The sequence below is a fragment of the Danio aesculapii genome, chromosome 8, assembly GCF_903798145.1.
Source record: "Danio aesculapii chromosome 8, fDanAes4.1, whole genome shotgun sequence".
In the NCBI taxonomy this organism is placed as follows: domain Eukaryota; kingdom Metazoa; phylum Chordata; class Actinopteri; order Cypriniformes; family Danionidae; genus Danio; species Danio aesculapii.
Window position 1 is genome coordinate 38,621,951 of NC_079442.1, and position 24,224 is coordinate 38,646,174.

The 24,224-nt window shown below is 35.7% G+C and overlaps 1 protein-coding gene across 1 annotated transcript in view; it reads right to left on the minus strand.

Annotated features, from left to right (window-relative positions):
- Positions 1–24,224, minus strand: part of LOC130233740 (probable voltage-dependent R-type calcium channel subunit alpha-1E) — a 124,414-nt gene that overhangs the window by 25,252 nt on the left and 74,938 nt on the right. Inside the window, exons 19-30 of the mRNA XM_056463919.1 lie at positions 16,090–16,779; positions 14,863–15,128; positions 12,653–12,761; positions 12,428–12,557; positions 10,327–10,386; positions 9,458–9,564; positions 9,094–9,105; positions 8,908–9,004; positions 6,571–6,731; positions 6,260–6,394; positions 3,741–3,942; positions 1,797–1,961 (exon numbers count right to left, since the gene is read on the minus strand). Coding sequence (XP_056319894.1) covers positions 1,797–1,961; positions 3,741–3,942; positions 6,260–6,394; positions 6,571–6,731; positions 8,908–9,004; positions 9,094–9,105; positions 9,458–9,564; positions 10,327–10,386; positions 12,428–12,557; positions 12,653–12,761; positions 14,863–15,128; positions 16,090–16,779 — 2,134 coding nt within the window. The remainder of the gene's footprint in view (positions 1–1,796; positions 1,962–3,740; positions 3,943–6,259; positions 6,395–6,570; positions 6,732–8,907; positions 9,005–9,093; positions 9,106–9,457; positions 9,565–10,326; positions 10,387–12,427; positions 12,558–12,652; positions 12,762–14,862; positions 15,129–16,089; positions 16,780–24,224) is intronic.

A 24,224-nucleotide genomic window follows, 5' to 3' on the forward strand; every position in this document is an offset into this window, starting at 1 on the left:
TTTATTTTTATAATATTCTTATGTTGCCTTTTCTCTCTCTCTCTCTCTCTCTCTCTCTCTCTCTCTCTCTCTCTCTCTCTCTCTCTCTCTCTATATATATATATATATATATATATATACATACAGTTAGAAGATTTTTTAAACAAATTTTTAAACAATCATTTTTGATCACTCATAAACTGCAATTTGAAGGCTTAACTAGATACATTAGTTAAAATCAGTGGTCCCCAACCACCGGTGCTGGTTCATGGATCAATTGGTACTGGGCCGCACAAGAAATCATTAGCTATTTTTGTTATTTATTATCTGAGTCTGAACTATTTTTTATTTTGAAAAATGATTGTATTCTCACGGTTACTCTCGGTCACTTGAGTGCCCAAGTTTAACCCACAAGCTAGTAAAATGAGTAAGAAAATGTCGTCTTTGGAAAGTTTCTTTGCTAAGGGGAAAAATTAAGGACCCACAAACTGCCAAGAAATGGATCCACAACCCATTTGTCAACAAATCAGGTGAATCCACCATGACAATGCCAGCAGGAGGACGTACTCGCACCTTCCAGTCGCACCATTTGAATGAATGCCACGAGTGACAAGAACTGACAATCAGCTTTATACTTTGTATGAAATATACACATTTCGGTAGACTAATTATCTCAGACAAACACAGAACACCCAAACACTGCAGTGCTTTTCATTTTCTACATAAATAAAACTTGTATCAGAGTTACAGCAATGCTTTGTCAGCTTGTCATCCTCTGAGAAAACGGTTGATGGTCCGCGGTGAAAAAAATGTTTTGGGACCACTGGTTTAAATAGTCAAGTAATGATAATGAAACAAGTCATTGGACAACAGAGCTTTGTTCTGTAGCCAATCAAAAAAATATCTTAAGGGGCTAATAATATTGAAGCTAATAATATTGAATATGGGGCTAATAATATTGAAGCTAATAATATTGAATATGGGGCTAATAATATTGAAGCTAATAATATTGAATATGGGGCTAATAATATTGAATATTTGCTTTAATATCAGCAAAAAAAAGCTTATAGGGTCATAAAATGTTTATTTTCTATATATTATAGATATTCCTCTTTTCTACTAGTGTCTTTTACGCAGTGCAGGCTATTGAATAATGCTAACCAATAGCCAAATTTCACAGCTATATACAGAAAGCATCATTTTACACACATTCAGGTCTGGAGCCATTCTACTATTTACCACCAACATATTTCATGAGCCAAATGAATCCTGATGCATCTTAATACACCAATAAAGCACTCTGAAAATTGAAACGGAAGACTGAATGAAATGGACAGACCGCGAGGAAGGAAGCCATTCAGACTCCAGTACAATTTCTAAAAATATCTGTGCTCTATTACTCTCTCTGTGAAGCACGTAGTGACTAGTGAAGGGCCACCTCTAACTCTAGGTGAAATTAGTCACAGAAGATGTCAAGCTAAAGCTAATGAGGAAAAGTTAAATAGTAGCTGGTGCTTCAGATCAATATTTAATAAGCTGTGACTCATGACTGTCTGGTTTTCGAGCCGTATCACAGACCAGGGGTCTCCAGGAGGGGCCGAACAACAGCTAAATCAGCCCAATTTATTTTGACAAATACACACATGGAGTGAAAAAGGCAATTCCCCTGCAATACTCACAGGTTTAAAAGAAATTTAATAGGACTTTTATTTATTACCAAAACATTTCTCCAGCATTGTACTGTAATACATAATGCTGAAATGATTTTTATTTTAATAAACAGAAAGAGATCACAGTCCTATGACATTCCTTCTTACCTTCATCATAAGAACGATGGTGTTAAGGGCGATCATTGTCAGTACTGTGTACTCAAATGAGGGCGACACCACAAATTGCCACAGTCTGTACTGTAAGGTCTGTCTGTTCTGGGGCATGTAGCGAGTCAGAGGTTTGGCACTGATGGCAAAGTCGATGCAAGCCCTCTAAAAGAGAAACCAAAAGTTCAAAAGAGAACTGCAGACAAACTGGCAGAAAGATTCGTGTATAATCCTTAAATCTCTGATAGTCTGTGTAAATTTCTACTTACTTTATTGAGTTTATTACCATGTGTGTATGGATGTATACATGTACATGTATGTGTGTACGTATATGTACAGTTGTACCCTGAATTACTAGCCCCCCTGTTTATTTTATTGCCTAATTTATGTGTAACAGAGAGAAGATTTTTTTTCAACACATTTTTAAACATAATAGTTTTAATAACTTATTTCTAATAACTGATTTATTTTCTCTTTGCCATGATGACAGTAAATAATATTTGACTAGATATTTTTCAAGACACTTAGATAGACATGTTAATTAGGTTAACTAGGCAAGTTAGAGTAATTAGGCAAGTTATTGTTTAACAATGGTTTGTTCTGTAGATTATCGAAAAAAATATATAGCTTAAAGGGGCTAATAACTTTGACATTAAAATGGTTTTAAAAAATTAAAAACTGCTTTTATTCTTGCCGAAATAAAACAAACAAGACTTTCTCCAGAAGAACAAATATTATCAAACATACTGTGATGCTCTGTTAAACATATTTATTTAATATGTTAAATATTTTCAAAAGAAGGGGGGCTAATAATTCTGATTTCAACTGTATATATATAGGTAGGTATATATACCTACATGTATGTATATGTGTAATATTTTCTATAATATAATAGTATAATAGACTGTAAATATAGCCTGTATTTATTATGTTTGTGTTTAAGATATGTGTATCTTAGGTTTATATGAATGTATATATTTTCTGTTAGATATTTGTCTTGATTGCAATGCTATTTGTGGAATGGAATGGACTTTGGCACCACTGAGGAGTGGGGTGGGTGTTTTTCTAGGATGGGCTTGTGGGGGTTGAGGAGTGGATCATGTTTTGTTTATTGGAAAGAAAATTTTAAAGATGCCGTGACCACTCACATGCAAAATCAATAAAAACTTAATTACAAATAAAAAAGAGATTTGTTTTGATTAACTTCACATTAGATTTGCATTTGATGGTTGTGAGTTACAAAAATTGCTTGAACTTTTGCAATACCAGTAAGAGAAGTGCTGATAAAACATTAAAATTGAGAAGAACATGATGGAAAACACAATTAAAACTGTTCATATCTGGTGGAGCTGCTCTTCAGTGGATCGGCCTTCAATAGTGACATGATTATTAAACTGAACTGAACTAAACTGAAGAGGACATCAACAGTGACATGTATATTACATTGAACTGAATCAGTTTTAATTTAACTAGAACTAGACCAGCATTCTACCTCTACTCTCCTGCCTGCCTGATATGCTGAAATCTTCCAAAATCTGAAATATCATTGTGGCTTTTTATTCTCTATTCTTCACCTATTGTATATTAAGCTGCTTTGACATAATCTACATTGTTAAAGCACTACAGAAATAAAAATGACATGACTTAATATAAAAGTACAAGTGAAATTCTTTCTAAGCCCTTAAAGAGGCATAGAGCTTTAGTTTTCACAATGATGACTTGAATCTGGAGATTTTCTCAAAAGGTCCTTTGAAATTGTTGTGCTCAGATAATCATTCAATGCTGAATCACATAACGCATTAAATTTTTTTTTTATTTTGTACCATATGTTCTTATTATAAAAATATAATGATACTGTATGTTGCCTCAAGTACACGTCATTGCTTCTATTTCCACAGGCGCTCGGCTGGAGTTCAAAATGTACAAGCAAACATTTTTCTTCACCTCGTTTTTCTCCAGACTGCACTCCTCCATCATTTTGTCACCCTGCTCTTGGAAGGTGATGATGATGAGGGCCACAAATATGTTGACGAAGAAGAAGGGGAACACCACAAAATAAATGACATAGAAGATAGACATCTCCATCCTGTTCCCCTGACTGGGACCCCGGTCCTCCTCTGTCACATCCACAGAGTGTTGCAGAACTCTACAAGGTCAAACAATAATCTGTTTACTGACAAACTTTAAATGAAACAAAAAAAATATTTGGATACTTTGAGCTTTTCACACAAGTAAATAATTTAAGTAGTTCATTCATTCATTCATTCATTCATTTTCCTTAAGCTTAGTGCCTTTATTCATCAGGGGTCGCCACAGCGAAATGAACCACCAACTTATCCAGCATATGTTTTACACAGCGGATGCCCTTCCAGATGCAACTCAGCACTGGGAAACATCCATACACACTTATTTATACACATACACCAAGGCCAATTTAGCTTATTCAATTCACCTATCCCGCATGTCCTTGGACTGTTGGGGAAACCGGAGCACCCGGAGGAAACCCACGCCAACACAGGGAGAACATGCAAACTCCACACAGAAATGCCAACTGAACAAGGCGAGGCGTGAACCAGTGACCTTCTTGCTGTGAGGCGACAGTGCTAACCACTGAGCCACCATGTCGCTGCTAATTTAAGTAGTTAAAGGTACAATTTGTAATTTTAGCAGCTAGAAGGTGCATTTTCACAAAAGACAAAAGTGTAGTCTGATGATGTCATGACTGAGTGTGGAATGATGAGAGTTGTGGTCTTCATTAAACCCGATGGGACTCCTGCAGAAATCATGTTGATGGATGAGTATGAAACATAAAAAGGGTAAAAGCCGTCAAAAAAGAGAACAGTTTTGAGACAGTTTTTCTATGAAACCAAACCAGAAATTGTGGGTATGTGAGGTCATACATAAGTCAGCAAAATATTTAACAGCTTTTTAGGGTTTTACGAATGTTTTAATAACCCAAGCTGGTAACACTTTATAATAACTACACACTACGAACCATTCATTAAGCATTAGCAAATAGTGAATTCATTATCTGTTAAGCATCAACTTTGCATTAATAAATGTTAGTAAGCAGTTTATAACTGCAGCTACATTCTTGACTGCTGTAGTCTTGACATATAAGCACATGTATAATGTGCCTAATGATTGTACTTTCATACTTTGTTAATGATTTATTTTTCATTACTAAATTAAGTATTGAATTATTTACAAACCATTTATTTAAGCATTGTGGGTGTTTTTTTAAGATCATTCAGAATGAGTTTGTAAATGATTAATAAACTATTAAAATTAACATTTAGAATTCTTATTACTCAGGCATTTACTAATAGTTAATTTGTATGTTAATAAATGCTTTATTACCTCAACTTCATCCAGTTTTGTGACCTAATCGAAAGTGAGGACTATTTATGCTTTATAAATCCCTTATAAATGTCAATTAAAGGGTCAGTTCAGTTCTAAACAGAAAAAAAGAAAATAAATGACTTTATTATTTTGATTCATTTGAAGATGCAAGAATGAAACTGTAATTCAAGTGAAAATAAATCTTTACAACCTTATCTAAAATAAAATTACTGTACAGTTTAAACATCGCATCCTATTATATTGTTAAATTATTAGATTGTTGTTGTTTTATCCAATTTGGCCGTATTTTGACATTCCTGTTATTCAGCAATGTTTAAAGTTTACAGTAATTTTACTTTTTAGATAAGATTGCAAAGATTATTGTTCATTTGATACCAAGCCTTTAATTTTCATTCATAAGAGATTTATAAAGCATAAACAGTCCTCATTTTAGATTAGGTCACAAAACTGCGTGAAGTTGTGTTAATAAAACATTTATTAACATACTTAGTCACGATTATCACATGCCTGAATAATAAGATATATAAACATTGATTTCAATAGTTTATTAATCATTTACTAACTCCTTCTGAATGATCTTTAAAACCACCAACTACTCTTAAATACAAAAGGTTTGTAAATAATGTAATTCCTAATTTAATATTGAAAAATAAATTATCAACAAAGTATGAAAGTACAATTTTTAAGTCAAGAATACAGCATTTGTAGCTGCAGTTATAAACTGCTTACTAACATTTATTAATGTAGAGTTAATGCTTAACAAATAATGAATTCACTAGATGCTAATGCTTAATAAATGATTCATAGTGTGTGGTTATTATAAAGTGTTACCAAAACTTACTGATTGTGCCTTTAACGTCATAAATTACACCTGAGATTATTTTGCTAAGCTTAAAGGTGCTGCAAGCAAATTCAGATTTGTTAGCAATGTGTTACACCTGACATCACCACCACGTTAATCAAAATATGCTTTGGGCCTGCTGTGTACGAATATGCTAAATTAGCACACAGCTTCTAGAAAGGTGTTAAGAAGAATATAATTGTTATTGGAGTGTTAATAATGCTACAGTGTGAAAAGATGAACTAAAGTTGGCTCTTACTGCGGCCAGCCTTCGCCAGTGGATACGGTGAAGAGAGTCAACAGAGCCCAGACGACGTTATCATAATGGAAATCACGTCTCTTCCACTCTCGTTTTTCCTTTTTCTTGTCTTTATCATAGTCAATGTAGTAACCTCTATAAACAATCAGAAAAAATAACAATTCCCACATCATTTGCAGAGAAGATACTATGTTCTTAAAATGTCACACTTCTGTTTATAGCAGTCTTTTGAGATTTGAATTGCTCAAAATTAAAAAACTTTAGCATCATCTTATAGAATGTAGAATATTGGTGTTGTATTGGGCACTTACTTGCACTCGTTTTCGGTGTCCTTAGAACTGTCGGTACAGTAGTAAAATTTCCCTTTGAAAAGCTGCACGGCAATGACAGCAAATATGAACATAAATAGCTTGTAGACGATGAGGATGTTGAAAACATTCTTCAGTGATGTTACCACACAGTCAAATACAGCCTGAAAATCAATACAAGACAACAATTAGAGACCATGACATTTTTTGGTTTTTGTTTTGAGTGTACATTTTTATTTTAGTACCAAAACATATTTTATTTTAGTTTGTTGCCCAAGTTTAAAATTTTAAATTTAAGCCTTTCATGTAATATTTACAGTATATTTTATTTCAACCTTAGAACTAGGGCTGCACAATATGTCGTTTCAGCATTGATATCACAATGTGTGAATCTGCAATAGTCACATTGCAGGATCTACAAAGATGAGTTGGGATTATAGTTAATCAGCACCACAGTTCAGAACATGTGATTTGTGAGGTTACTGCAAAGTTTAACCCTAAAATAGATTAAAAGATTTTCGTTTGTATGTGTTTTTTAGACCTGTGACTGTGTAAGATTTAGGCAAACTTAAACCAAGAGGTTATAAAGGTATATAAACCTAAATTAATTGTATTGAATTATTTATACAATGAAGACTCTAATACAATGTTGTTTTAAATATAATTATCATTGAGAAATTGCAGAAATTCCACAGAAAACCAAAACATTTATTTGTATCTATTCAATTGTATTGTATTTTATGCAGATATTACTCTACAAAATAAGCCCAACCAATATAGAGAGTTATAAGTCATATTATAAAATTAAATTCATATCACAACATATATCGCAGACAAACTAAATATCGCAATGTCAGTTTTTGTCCGATATCGTGCAGCCCTACTTAGAACTGAATTTATGTACACACAAAAGCATGGGTTGTTAAATATCAGTCCAGTTACTGCTTTTAAAAATGATTTTTTAACCCAAACAGCGGACATATTTTACAAACATGTTTTGTTTTCTAGAAAACATTTTCTTCTCTTTAGAAAAGCGTCTTTCTCTTGAATCTGTCCTTCACACTTTATCACTTTGCTTCTTTTATTCCCACACATTTCTTGTTCTCTCCACCTCTTCTCATTCTCACAAACACAAGATACTCTGTCAGACTGTAGAGTTACCATGTGTGAGGACTGAGAAAGTTTTTTTCATATAAGACAGGAGTTTCATCACCTTCCCTCTTATCTGATCACATTCTGCTGCTTTAATGATGAGATCTGTCATGTAAACAACTTCAATTGGTTCTGATGGATGCGTGCACTCCAAAATTAAGCTAGACAGAAGCACACAGTGTTCCACTCATTCATTAACTATGCAACTAATGTTATCCAGTAATGTTTTGCAATATTTTCAGGATTTGTTTTTTATGAAGAGAAAGCTCAAAAGAATAATTTAATACAGTCTTGCTGAACATACTGTAAGTAAACAGTTGAAGTCAGAATAATTAGCCCTATATTTTTTCCTCAATTTCTGTTTAACTGAAAGCAGATTTTTCAAACATAATGGTTTTATTAACTAATTTCTAATAACTGATTTATTTTATCTTTGCCATGATGACAGTACATAATATTTTACTAGATATTTTTCAAGATTCAGCTTAAAGTGCATTTTAAAGGCTTTACTAGGTTAATTTGGCAAGTTAGGTGTAATTAGGCAAATCATTGTATAATGATGGTTTGTTCTGTAGACAATAGGGGTAACAATATTGACCTTAAGATGGTTTTTAAAAAATTTAAAACAGCATTTATTCTAGGCGGCAATGCAGTGGCACAGTAGGTAGTGCTGTCGCCTCACAGCAAGAAGGTCGCTGGTTCGAGCCTCGGCTGGGTCAGTTGGTGTTTCTGTGTGGAGTTTGCATGTTCTCCCTGCGTTCAAGTGGGTTTCCTCTGGGTGCTCTGGTTTCCCCCACAGTCCAAAGACATGCGGTACAGGTGAATTGGGTAGGCTAAATTGTCTGTAGTGTATGAGTGTGAATGAGTGTGTGTGGATGTTTCCCAGAGATGGGTTGTGGCTGGAAGGGCATCCGCTGCGTAAAACAAATGCTGGATAAGTTGGCGGTTCATTCCACTGTGGCGACCCCAGATTAATAAAGGGACTAAGCCGAAAAGAAAATGAATGAATAAATTTATTCTAGGCGAAATAAATAAATAAGACTTTTTCCAGAAGAAAAAAAAAAGGAAATACTGTGAAAAATATTGACTTCACCTGTACATTTCTTTCAATAAATACAAAACAAACAACGACCTGAAAGGACAGACTTGATCACAAATGTCTAAATAGCAGATTTCATATTCATATACCTTGAGTTTAGGAAGTCTTTTAATAGTCTTGAGAGGCCTCAGAACTCGGAGTACACGCAGCGATTTAATGGTTTTAATGTCTCTTCCTGTGTTACTCCTGCATAGCATGAAAACATGTTTTACTAAACACTAACAAAAAAACACACAAACACATTATTATATGGCACAAAATCAGAGTGTTTTTACCCCATCAAATTCCTGTCAGATGTCGTGAGCCACAATCCACAAGAAGACCAACAGAGAAACAAACAAGAAACAGACAGGCAATCTGAACCAGAGAGCTTCTCAATGAACACAGAAATGTTTTACACTAACAACAGAGAAAAGAGAGCATCTGCTAACAGCAATATGTGTCAAGAATTTGAAATGTCTGGATGTTTTTCCTCACATAACTCATGGAGTTGCATCGCATGGCATTAATGGAATTTGAAAATGAATAACAAAACATTTGAGCAATGCAGCTAAACAGCTAAATCAACATGGTTCAGATTTTAAATTAGAATGCTAAATTACACTTGCCATTTCTCACGCTTGAATCAATTTGACTTACGTGAGAGCAAAAGCCACCAGAGCTCCCACCACAACTATGAAATCCAGAATGTTCCAGGGGTCACGGAAATAGGAGCCATAGTGTAAGATCAACCCTTGATCGATCATCTGAGAAAAAATATCATATGTTAAATTCGTACATTATATATATATATATATATATATATATATATATATATATATATATATATATATATATATATATATATATATACACACACATACATACACAATCCCCAGCCACTTTATTAGGTACACCTGTCCAACTACTCGTTGACGCAAACTTCTAATCAACCAATCACATGGCAGCAACTCAATGCATTTAGGCATGTAGACATGGTCAAGACGATCTGCTGTAGTTCAAACCGAGCATCAGAATGGGGAAAAAGGTGATTTAAGTGACTTTGAACATGGCATCGTTGTTGATGCCAGACGGGCTGCTCTGAGTATTTCAGAAACTGCTTATCTACTGGGATTTTCATGCACAACCTAGGGTCTCTAATCTCTAGGGTTTGCAGAGAATGGTCCGAAAAAGAGAAAATATCCAGTGAGCAGCAGTTCTGTGGGCAAAAATCCCTTGTTGATGTACTAAAATGGCCTCCACAGTCACCAGAGCTCAATCCAATAAGACACCTTAGGGATGTGGTGGAACGGGAGATTTGCATCATGGATGTGCAGCCGACAAATCTGCAGAAACTGCATGATGCTATCATGTCAATATGGACCAAAAGTATCTGAGGACTATTTCCAGTACTTTGTTGAATCTATGCCACGAAGGATTAATGCAGTTCTGAAGGCAAAATGGGGTCCCACCCAGTACTAGTAAGACGTATATATAAAGAAACTTACAGGAGCAATCCAGAAACTCACCTTGATTATCATTTCAAATGTGAAGACCCCAGTGAATACATAATCAAAATAGCGCAGCACCTATTGCACATAAAAACAAGAATTTAATAAGAATTACAGTGTCAGCATTAGCAAATATGCAAAGTGAGGCTCCATAATGCATGAGATTTTAGAAAACCTTATCATTGTTTGTATATGTCTGCTAAACTTGAACATGCCAGAATATTGCTATTCTCCTGAAGCCTCTACTGATTCCATCAGAGCAGTGACAGCTGCATACATGTTAATCCAAGTTTGTGTTTCTGAGAGGGAAGTGGATTTTCTTCAGCTGTCCTCTACATCTAGAGCATGGTTTACGTCATTTGTTTACATACATGATCTCATCTGCTATTACTGGAAGAGTCTTAGCATGTAATTAGCTGTGGTTTTTTACAGCTGGTGCGCTGTCACTGGGGAAATTTAAAAACAGCAACAAAAATCTAATTTCTGTTAGCTCGCAAGCGACGCCAAATATTTCATGACCCACTGAGAACAATTTCATCAGGACCTAAGAAACAGGTGGATACTAATTTATTTTATTGGCAGAAATTAACAAATAACCTTTTTTTCTTTGTTCAAGACATTGCATTTGTAATGACACAGAGCTATTTAGAAAAAAAAACATCAATATTTCATTTGGATACATTTTTGTAGGGATGTATTATAGAAAAGGGAATATTTTCGTACATATTTTAAGATGTCAAAAAAAGCAAAAAGGACAAATTTTCCATTTACTCTCTTAAAGGGTTTGTTCACCCAGAAATTAAAATGATGTTACTAATTACTCACTCTTGTGTCATTCCAATGCCTTGATACTTTTTTAGATGAAATCTCCCTCATCCTCCATAGACAGGAATAGTGACAACTCCTTTAAACTCCAGAAAAATACCAAAACGCATCGTCAAAACTGAACATATGCTTTGAGAGGAAGAAACTGTTGAATAAAGTTATTTTTGTTCTTGATATTCTGATAGCTTAATAATATTCTGATTGAACCACTGCAGTCACGTTTTGAGGAGCACGTCATAATTTTCCCAAGTACAATGTGATCCTGGATTAACATCTATGTTGATCCCGGAAAATCATGTTTGTTCGAAAATGTAATCTTGACCTAGGGAATAATAGTTGGATAACACTCATGTAGAAGTGCATAAACCTAACCGTAAGCCAAAACATAACATAAACATATCCCTCAATTCTGATTGGCTGATTGCAATGTTGTTCCAGGATCAACATATATGCTAATCCAAGAACATGTCCAACCTTTTGATGATGGTATCTTTGGGACCAATGCTGTCTGTGTAGCATTCACTCTCAGATTTCATCCAAAATATCTTGACTTGTGTTCTGAAGATGAACAAAGTTCTCAGTGGGTTTTGAACAACATGAGGATGAGTAATTATTGGCAGATTTTTGAGGTGAACTAATCCTTTAAATAATGAGGGCATGAAATCTGCATGAATAATAAGTATCGCAAATTAATAAGGACATGGCCATTTACAGTACTTCCAAAGTTGCTCTGAGATAAACATGTCATGCTGATATTACACAGGGCAACTTTTTGAGCAATGTTGTAGGGCAACTTTGAAATATTATACCATAAATGGGCAACCAGGTGAGACATTGGGTAACTACAATATTCTTACCAATTTTTAGTAGAAAAGTAGCCAAGCAATATCGCTTTAGAAAATTGCCCGGCAACATTAACCAAAAAGTTGTGTATCATCAATGTTATTCCTGTTTTCACAGTTTCACAATATTCACCTTTATGAGTCAACTGGGTAAATTAACTTAATGGAAAGATACTTGTTATTGTTTTTAAGCTTAAGCTATGTGTCAAAACCCTGCTTCAACACACTTTACTGTGCTGTAGGTTTCTAACAAGACTGAAGAACTCAATTAGTTTGATCAGGTGTAATTGAATCAGGTTTAATAAGGGTTAAGGCTAAATCTCAGACCTTAAATGAACAAAAAACTAAATAAACTTAGTTATTCTTTAGACTAAATGTGAACTACAGGAGAACTATATACATGTGTGTATTGCAGACACGATTATTGTTGCAGGGTGATGGGGAATTCTTACTTTGTTCCTGTCCGAATTAGTGTTGACTGGGTCTTCGGCAGCCAATGCAATACTGCTGGCGGCGATCACAAGAAGGATTGACATCTCAAAATAACGAAGGTTGACAACGTAGTGGCAGGCCCTGCGGACCCTGTAGGAAAGAACAGAGAAAGAGAGAGAGATGAAGTGGGATCATATTCATAAAATATAGAATACAGCTGTGGCTTCACAAACATCCAGCCTTACGGGTTGTTGGGTTTGAAGATGAACATGCTGACAGGTGGAGGGCCTTTGGGTGCATCTGGGGTTTCTTCTTCTTTCTCTGGCTTTGAGATCTCCACGTCTTTACTATTACCTGCAAAATTCAGGTACATTTTAGAAACTGTGAGTCTTTAATGTTTATTTAAGCTTAGTGTGAGACAGCTGGGAGCCAGCAATAATAAAGTAAATATAGACACTTTATATATTACAGTGTGATATTAAAGATCTATCAATAGTAAATATAGACGAGCTGTATTTAATTTATTTTATATTTTTTTATCAGCATTTCTCACAAAAGTCATATAAAGACTAATATTATATACTATATAATTTTTCCAACACATTTCTAAACATAATAGTTTTAATAACTAATTTCTAATAACTAATTACTTTTGTCTTTACAATGATGACAGTAAATAATACTTTACTAGTTATTTTGCAAGAAATATTAAGCTTCAGGTACTAGGTTAATTAGACACGTCACTGGATGAATTGGTTTGTTCTGTAGCCAATTTAAAAAAATTATATTTTTCTCTTTTCACTTAATTTGCATACTTTTAATTGTTCCCCATCGAAAAGTATATCAAAAATTGATATTTTTCAAGGTAAGGTACTATTACTTACTATGTTTTTACCTTTTTTTATTGTTCGCTTTTACCACCTTAATTTTGTTTCTGTTTTATATTTAATGTTAAAGGTTAATTTTTGTTGTTTTATGGGTTTTTATTTTAGTTTTAGTACTTTAACTTGATTTAACTGGAATAATTTTGCAAAAGATTTATTGTCTTCACATGTTTTATTTTAGTATAATTCATTTATTTTGTGCTTTTGTTAATTTAATTATTTTTCTATATAACAATTTTTATTTTAGTTTAAAATTAGAAGGCTAATGATAAGTGGCTTGAACTAATAGTATTGACAATCAAAATTTATTAAAATAACTTAAAAACTGCTTTTATTCCTGTCAAACTAAAAGACAAAATATAAATACTATGACATTTTTCTTGCTCTGTGAAACATCACTTTAAAAATATTTGAAAAGAATACAAAAATTCACAATAGGGCTAATTATTTCGAATGTAGATACTGTATATTTTAAGGTCATACTTTATTTGCATGGTCTGTTTGTTGAATTTAAGTTACATTGCAAATTTTTCATTCGATTATTAGACTGTTAGGTTGGGGTTAGGATTGGGGTTAATGTAAGTTGACATGTACTTGTAAAGTTTCTTAAAGTCAGTTAAATGTCTGTTGAAGGAGCAGTATCAACAGATATTAAGCAGACAGTCTACTAATACTCATATGGACCATCAAAATAAAGTGTTGCCTAATTTAATGAAACCTTACATAGATTAATACAAAATATTATATTAAAATTATGTAGATAGTAAATCTATAACAAAGCCACATAACAAATAAATTGTTCTGAATTTTTTTTCTTTTTTCTTTTCTTAAGGGCGTCACACATCAGATGCGCCGCTCAGCGCCACGACACAGCGCGCACATGACAGTTGAAAGTATCGCACACCAGACGTGCACATTCGCATGATATTTGAAATTAAACTAATCGGATGGCACTCTGTGGCGCGGCAGAAATATGAAGAGTGTCCTGAGTCGTGGCTGGGCACCACGGACAGCTGCCGACTTGCGGCACTGGTGTGTGTACCCTGATAGAAACCTATGTTAAAAATTCTTAAATGCATGGCGTTGTATGGCGCTGCGTGGCGCATCGCTTCTGGTGTGCGACCTGCATTAGAAACTTCCAATTATGTAGTTTTTAAACATTATCTGAGTAGATTATAAACCTAATATATCTTTGCAAAATATTTAATGTGTTGTGAAGACACTATTTGTGCTTTTTCACTATTTGTGATTCTTTTACGCTGTCAATTTCTAATTTCCATTAGTAACTGAATATAATATGGTTTTATATTTATCTACTTTCCCTGCTGAAAAGACCTGTATTGCTGGTCATGCTTTAGGATGGTGGTGTTTCTACTAGGAAATAAGTTTCTTAACCAGCAAAGCAGCCTTTGCCGACCAGCTTCACCAGAAACACTATGTATTTGCTGGTCAACAGCTTAGCTCTACTGGTCTCCTCTAGTTAGACCAGCACCAATCCAGCAGTGACCAGCAGCCATTAGTCTCAGCTGGTCTTATCAGCAGGGTTATGGGAGGTGTAGGGATGCTCAAACCCGTAATGGAGGTCAGCTCCATGGATGGCTGAGTGTCGGTGACCTCTATCACGATGCTGGTGTTGAGGGAGGACTTATCCTGATTCAAGGACCCGTGGTTATTGTTATCGGTCTCACCAGCACATGTAGTTCCCTGTGAAGACTGCTGCAATGTGTTGTCAGTGAGCTGTAAAGTAGCAGGTTCAGAGTCCTGAGGTGGGATTTTGCGGGGGGAATTTGCTGGTTTGGACTCTGTGGATGATTCTGTGTTGTTTGGTTTGTTCTGCCTGTGGAAGGTGAAAAGTTAATAGTGCAGTTCTCTCTCCAGACTCTCAAAAGCAATATTGCGCACTTGTTGATAAAAATAGTTAGATCTATATTAAATTAATACAAGCTGTCACCATGTTGTAAAAGCCATAATGTCATAATGTCCTTTTTTTGTTAACCTTGAAGGTCTTTTCGCTAGCTTCCTCAGAAAGTTATAATGGCTTTTTGGAATAGCAGCTTTATGATTTATGAGTTCATGATTTGTGTTTTTCATTAATGAGTTAAATAAGGTTTGTGGTTAACATGATTGTTGTACAACATACCAGTGTTTTTTTATCGAAATTTGCAAAGAACAATTTGTTATTGCAGTAAGGTTAATACAAAGTTAAGCCTAAAGCCAGGAAACTGCCCAACCCATTTTAATTCTTCACAATATTAAAAAATAGTTAAATTTTTTTTTTATGACTGCATATTTTACCTTTTACATATCAAAATATTTCTGGGATTATGACAACCTGACTCTAGAATCTGAATTAGCTGGTAAATCAAATAGAAAATAAACCAGCATTCAATGATTTTGGTCTGTAATATATAAGACAAAATATTTCTATTGTAATGCATTTTAAAATGCTCATTATTGCCAAGATGACAAAGGTGATGTTTCCCCGGTAAAGCAACCCTTCAAAAATTACTCTAACATGCTGATTTCCCACTTTGTACTGTTACCAAAACTGAAATTTATTAAGCTTAATGTTCTTCTGCAAAGTGTGATGTATATCTTTGTTCAAAACCGTATGAACAAAAAAGGTAAAAAAAAAAAAAAAACCTAACATAATGTTAATGTTTCATGTCTTTTAATTAATTTTAATAATCACTGTCCAAATAAATGACTAATTTAATGATTCTGAATGGCAGGAAATATCTTTTATACAACTATAAACAATAACTGCTTAATTTTTTTTTTTAAATACTAATGTTCACCTCTGTTCAAGCACTTTGCCATCTGGACTGATTTCTCCATCACTCTTTTCATCAGCCTCATTTCCTGGCTTTTGTTCTTTACTATCAACATCATCACCTTGCAGAGTCTCTTTACCCCTGGGGTCTGTGTAAAGCTCGCGATGGCGTGGTCGTCGGGGCCTGGGCCCCATATCAGGGGTCAGCATGTCCCCCATAGCAGGAGGCCTGTGCTTACGGACTGCCCGCTGCCGCCTGTTCCCATTTAGTCTAGGGCAATGGTTGTTGATGTCCAGAGCGCCCTCGGGTGAAGTCTTTGATTCAGATGGCTCTGTTAAGGGCAGATTCAGTGTAACTGGGGGTTCAGGGAGGGATGCGTCCACACGCATCGGTGGCTCTGGAATTGGAATGGCTAAAGGGGGTTCAGGAATAGGAATGGATAGCGCTTGCTCATCCACAGGCATGTCCATAGGCATGGGTGGCTCTAAGGTACCCTCTGGCATGGTTGTGGTTGTAGTGGTCTCAGTGCCTCTGCGCTTGCTGCCAGATGGAGATAGTCCAGGTTTCCGTTGAAGAGGGCAGCCTGGTGGTCCATCCTGCTCTTCACTAGGGCTGCTGAAAAGGATCTCACGGCTGGACATCTGCCTGTGCCGCCGCAGCTGGCTGGTCCTCTGCTCCCACACTGACATGGTCAACCTCCTTCTCCTCTCTCTCCTGGACATGAAAGAGTTAGAGGCATTGAATGGACGAGCGTCAGCCAGACTTTCTGCATCCTCGAAGGAGTAGGCCGCACGGCTCCGATGAATTGCACGCTTCCTGTACAGGTAGGGCCTCCTCCTCCTCCTGAGAAAAGAGAGAGAGGACACACAATAAGACAAAGAAATATTTCAGAAACCACATTATTTCATCACTCATTAGCAGTATTACTTTTTTTGTACCCTTCTGAAAAGACTAGCCTAATCCAGTGGTTCTTAATTGGTTTTGCACCAGGCCTATATATTGCCTTGGCAATCTATGACACCTAAAATGTTTAGCATAAAAACAAATAAGCAAATATCTTAAGATAATTAGTTTATTGTTTGTTAGTTATTTTGCTAATTTCTAGTCTTCTAAATCTCAATCAAACAAAAATGTTTCCCATATCCAGCCTTTTGTTGGACAGGTATATTTGTGGGAATAGTCCAAAATACACTGAATTAGACAAGATTACAGATTTTTATTTGGATGCCATAATCATTAGAATATTAAGAAAAGAACATGTTCCATCACAACATTTAGAACATTTGTTACACTAAATATATCAAAATGCTTGAATAGTAATATTCACTGCTAAAAAACTTAATTTGGACATTTTAAAGCCAATTTTCTCAATATTATTTTTTGAACCTCATTTTCAAATAGCATCTCTTCAAACAAGCCACACATACATGGAAATGTATCCAACTTTCAGCTGATGTATAAGCATATTTTTATAAATAATAATAAATATATAAACAAATAGTTTTTTTTACAGTTTTTTTTTCCAGAGTTGCAAATGTCTTTAATATCAGCATGAGCTCTTTAGATTGAACAATATACAAAATGAGCAGGATGTTTTACTTACTTAATCCCAGGGCCATTTACATCGAAGTGGATATTTAGCATGCACCAAAATTAGGCCTACCATATTGGTGTTTCGTAACATCTAGTTTTTATGAGGTGAGTTGTTAGCTTAACGTTAAACCCCCAACCTGGAGGACCAGGACATACACTATGGCCAATTTAGCTTACCCAATTCACCTATATTGCATGTCTTTGGACCGTGGGGGAAAGCTGAGCACCTGTAAGAATCCCACATGAACAAGAGGAGAACATGCAAACTCCACACAGAAATGCCAACTGATCCAGCCGAGGCTCGAACCAGCTACCTTCTTGCTGTGAGGCGACAGCACTACCCATTTTCGCCAAATGGGATGTTTTAGTTCATATTATGTTATATTTTGGCTTTGAAATATTTCTCAAATTTTTAGCCATGAATCTTTAATAAAGCATGCAATAATCAATGAAATATCACTCTTTTTGAATCGTTTTGTATTCAAGTATTTTTAATGACACATCTGCAATGGAAAATAAAAATTGTATGGATGTCTTATAGCAACTTTTGCAGAAATGTAGGCAGTGTAATATATTTCCAAAAAGCGTAGGAATGTTGATGGTCTCTTGCTCTTAGCAGTCAACAATTCATTGTACAAAGCACACCTATCAGATGAATGTGTATTATCAGATAAATACAGCAGATTTTGATCCGACCAATGACAACAGCAATCATATTATTAAAAGCCAATGGGTTTATTTATTTTGACATTCATCTCTTAATATACTAAATATATAATGCAAGTTCACATTTAACATTTACAAACAAACCTGCAACTGACCACATAAGAGCCACTGGCTTAGACCAGTTCATCTTACTGGCTATTTAAGAAATGTGTAAGGAACAGTGTCCAGATGTACTGGTCTATTCAGCAGGGTAGCTCAATATGTAAACTCAAAGGGATACTTCACCCAAAAACGAAAATTCTGACATTATTTGACTCCCTTCACTAGTCACGAACCTGTTTGAGTTTCATTTTTCTTTCCCGTTGACTTCCACAGTATTTGTTTTTCCTACCATGTAAGTCAATAGTTATACAGTAGGTTTGACACATTTTTCAAAATATTTCTTTTGTGTTCACTTTGGGTGAATTATACCTTTAAGCATCTGTGTGCAAAATATTGAACAGATAGCTGTTAACAAATACTTTTCAACACATGGTAAAAATGCTCCATAAATTCTGTTTTCGTGACTTTGTGTGACTGGAATTCATGGTCCAGCTAGTAAGGACAGCAGAGATGGAAAACAACAGGATAGAGTTGCAATATCAAATAAAACAAACAAAACAAAAACAGTGAAACTGGAAATAGAGTTCATTCAGAATGGAGATAGGAATAAGAGTGCAAAACATATCATTGCAGGAAATTGAAAAACTAAATTCCAACCAAAGATCAGACTTGAAAATGTGAAATCAGACATTCGATAAAGATGGCAGAACAGAAAGGTTCACCCAAATAGATAAAGTAGGCGGTGCTGAATATTAAAATTGAAATAAACAGGCTATTACTTACTGGCACTTGTACTCTTGTGAGGTCCGTGTAATCAATGAGCGATTGGTTGAAAACAAGACATTAGTGCTTTCCAGAACAAGGACAAAACAAGCCAAGCATCGCAGCCCAAAAAGTCTAAAACTCCAGACACATACAGTATACGTTTTGCAGTAGCATTTCAGTGCTCTGTGGAAGCCAATTAAATGAGACTCTTAGTATTTTATTGCCATTTATAGCACTAAACTGAAATCAAAGTCAGATTTCACAGGTTTTGGGCTGCGTAGCAGGGCAGCAAAGCGTAACGTGACAACATGATGGTAGATATCAGAAACAACAAATACAGTATTCTGAAACATTTTGAAATGCTGAGACAGTAAGAAACATGGCACAGATATAAGACATATATAAATGGGATCCATATGCATAAGCACACAATATCAGAAAAAGAGAGCACCCTGAATCATTTTTTGAGTACAGTAGTTAACTACAGTCATAGATATATGCATTTCCCAGGGATGACATCCATAGTTGTCATGCTAACCGAAGACATGCACTCATTTCCCAGTTCTCGTCAAGCAATTTCAGACATGCTCCAACAGCTTTTGTTTAACTTTGAAGTAAACATGCAAAACCCAAATGCCACAATTTCCAGTCTGAGTTCACTGACAACCAGCTCTCACATTATTTCCCAAAATGCAGTAGAGAAGAGACCCTGTGGTATTCACATCATACCAATTTGTCAAGGCAATGGCACAGCCTCCATTGCCCCATAAAGGAAGTAGTTTATTACGTTTGTTTGATTTGACAAATTTGTCCAGCAAAGATATACTGTATTTTATTAAACTCTCATTGCTCAACACATGAAAATAAAGCCTCTTTTCTATACAATGACACTCATCACAGACATTGGTGAGCATGCCCTAAACAGTTAAAAATGTTCATATTTATATATTACAACAAATGTTTACACAGGGTCCAAATATAACAGTTGCCAATGTCCAAATATAATACTTGCCAATCACCAAATGTAAACTGGATTTGTATGGTCAGTAAGTATTAGAGATTGTGTATTAGGCTGTAACTCAATTCATAATCTTCAAGTCATACAGTACATTATATATGATATGAACTACAGTTTCTACTAAACATTTCTGCAAACCAGGCTCATTACTGATACGTACCCCTCTATGTATTTCCAGAGATCGTGAAATACATCCAGGAACTATGCTTTTTGGCAGTTTTTGTTTTCGCGAATACACCAGAGGCCGCTGTGTACGCTTTTTCAGATCTGAAACGTCTCTTGCGAGTGCCATTCAGGCCTGCTGCTCTTGCATAAATCTATCAGAGGTTGCTGTCGACTGACTGACTGACTAACCGACCGACTGATAACCCCACCCACCTCTTTCCCTAAACCCAACCGACAGTGTTTTCAAAAGCACCGATTGACCCGATCACCCCCTTCCCTAAATCCAACCGACAGTGTTTTCAAAAGCAATCCAGAAAAAAAGCCCTTCCCTGATTTTTACCACGTTTTCAGATTTTACCACGTTCTCACCCTGTTATTTACTTGTTTGTTTTAATTTTTGCCTTTTGTTTTTGTTTTACCAACTTTCTAAAAACGTTATTCACCGCACTCAAACCCCTTCATCATGGCCAATTCCTCTTTGCATCTCAAGTTCTCCGAGGTACATGGTGAGCTACTGGGCAAACTGGTAACAGCGGAAAAGCTGTCCACACGCTCTGCTGGTAGTGCAAAAAGAAACAGAAGCTGTTTGCAGCATCATACCGCCATGTAGCATTAGTTTTAAACACGAAATGCAGTCAAACTCTGGCTATATAATTCACACTCTCCAGAAATGTATACGGGGGTACGTTTTCTCAATGAGCTTTTGTTGCATTTCTAATACAATGAATATAATTAGATAAAGTTAAGTTGATTTGTCTTATTCCTCAAAACTCCATTTGGCAATACAGCATTTCTGTCATTTGGCCTCAGAATGAATATATTAGCAACAAAATCACAATGTGTCTTAATTTCTGACAAGAGTTATGAATAATCCCAGCAGGCACACAACATCATAAGACGTTAATATTAGGTTAGATTCAGGTCATGATGTCAGGTGACCAAAATTCAATGTCTAGCCAGCGTCTAAAGACAACGTTTTTTAGATCACCAATAAAAACGGCAAATTACATTGATATTTGGTTGATTTTAGGTTGTGTCGAAAAGTGACCAAAATTCAATGTCTGATAGATGTCATAGTGGTAACTATATATTTGGTTGATTTTAGATTGATTTTAGTTTGGACGTTGGACATTGATATCGGCCTGATGTTGGATTCTGATGTCAACCCGATTTTAATTTCCAAACAAAATCCTACGTCCCCACGACGTTGGGGTACATAGGGTACAACGTTAATATGATGTCATGTTGACGTCTTGTGCCTGCAGGGAAGACACTATTTGTACTCTCTGCCACTAACAAGCAGCTAATGCCAAGTTCAGACTGCACGATTTTCAAAGTAGTCGTGTCACAGATGTTTTCACATGGCAGGACTATCTGGGGTAGTGTCCATCGGTGCTGTGTTTACACTGCAGAGTGGATCAGTGAAAGGATGTTTCACACTGCATAAAATTACAATAGGAGAATCGGTCTCGATTTGCAAACTACATTTCACAACCAAACGCAGCCGAGAAATGACATAGAAACAATGCGCGGTCATGTAGTATTTATTTTGTTATTAACTACGTAATGAGAAAGAAGCTTTTATTTGGGTAGAAAACGTACACAGTGTTTTCTCTAGGATTTTTTTCCAGCTGTGGCAACAGAGTCTGTTGGGTCTTTTACACAGATCTACCAACCTGTTGCGTTATTTCAATAAAAAATGTGTACGCAGTATTAGAAGCCGAGAGCGCTTTCATGTAATAAGAGCATACAAATCTCTTTGCTTGCGCGCCAATTTCCTCTGTTCATGCACAAAACTTCTTGCAGGCCCTTAAATATACGCTTCTCAAGTGCAGATTATCTTGTGCGCTCTCAAATAAACGCTGCTGAAGTGCGATTAAGTGTATTTATGTAACAAGTATGTCTCCAACATTCATTAGATTTGCTAGGAATATTTATGAATTTCTCCAATAGACCAACCGAGCGGCATTAATGCGTCCTGAAGTAAAGTGAAACGGAAACCGTGTTCATCTTAACTGAAAGCTTTGCTGTATTTGCTAGTGTCACGCATCACGCACCTGTCAGTCAGTCACCATGTCACCTTAAAGGGTAAACAAATGACGTACAGCACTACTATGACTACAGAGAAGGTCGCGCTGTTATAATTCACTTACATTTAAACACATTTTGGTGAGATGATATCCCCCTATTAAAAAAAACAACGACTGAATGTTTTGAATGAGAAGTAATGTAGCAGTGGCGGGGTGAATTTTGGTGTGGTGCCCCGCCATGGAAGAATGAATGTAACGGAAACCATGGTACGTAATTTGCTCACCTGGCTTTTGAAGGGAATTAGCAATTTCTCTCAAACTTTTAACTTTTTTGTCCCGGTTAGGGTATTGCTCAGTTTTTCTTTCATTTCTTGGGTCCAAATAAACTGAAAAGAAGCCCTTTTAACTTCTCCTTCAACCTCCCGCTGGCCTGCAGATACCCACACTAGCGGATGCTGATCTCTCATTGGCTGTAGGTGATCGCTGATGGTATTTTTAATCAGAATGCATTTCACACGGCATAATTTTGAATCGCCGCCAGCTCCAGATATTTAACAATGTCAAATATTTCACGAATTTTGGCGACTCATTGGCGATTTTCTCAGAACGCATCTTTAATAGTTCACACTATGTGATTGCTACTTGCTTGAATGAGCACCAATTTGCCTGTGATTTCAGGCACTTGTCTGCGATTTCTCAAAATCTGTCGGTAATGTGCGCTGACATATAGCACTGATGTGCTCACGGCGACCTGAGTTAGATTTCCGGCTCAAGGTCCTTTGCGGATCATTACCCTTTATCTTTCTCCCAATGCTTTCCCGTCTGAAATCTCTACTGTCCTATCATAATAAAGGTGAAAACCCCCTAAAAATAATTATTAAAAAAACCTGTCTGCAAGTATAAATTGGGGCTAAAATCATGCAGTCTGAACTCGGCATGAGTGAAAAGCTAAATAAAACAACTGTCATATGGACAAATATTTCCTTTTGCTTTTTAGTGGATGTTAATTTTTCCCATGTTACTTGCCATAGAAAGGTGTGGCAGAAAGTTACATTTGGACCGTGGTTTTACATTTCTTGACTGAAAACTTTATTCTGACTTTACCCCTTTCTAGACATAGAATACAGCGTTACTGGGTTCAGAAAGAACCCTATTTATCACCTCCAGGATGAATCAACATCTTGTAAAATGTGAATTAATGTTACATTAATTTTCCTTATACACAGCTGACTCAAATCAGCATTCAAAACAACTAGATTCAAATTGATTATGCTATCAATGAAAAAAAAAGAAAAAATGTTTTGTCTATGATCAATCAAGAGATGTAAATTTGATTGGACTGTAATTTTGAGGACACACTATGACCAGTCATCCCAACTTGCACATGCTCATCTCCAAGAGTATAACATCACATCCATGCAGTGGTACAGCAAGTTCCGAAAAAACACAGAGAGATGCATCTGTGCATGTTATATCAACTTTCATTTGTCTTTTTAGCCACCTAATTCTCTATATGTTTTGCTATTAAGTCTAGCTGGATGCCTGTTCTGTTCTTGAAATATCTAGGCTGACCAGTGTAAAGGCATTCAAAACTCTGTAATTTTCTTTTGATGGGAACATATCCGTCTCCATAACAACATAATACACTCATCCCTGCAAAGACTGGGAAGCTTGCTTGTCGCTATGACAAACTTGATGTTGATTCTAAAGCAAATTATTGTGCTTTGAGAATAAAAAGCGTCAATAATCCATACGCAATCAACCGAATGATCATTGTGTACATAATTCAACAACTGGTCTAAAATAACTGCCTCATGCAA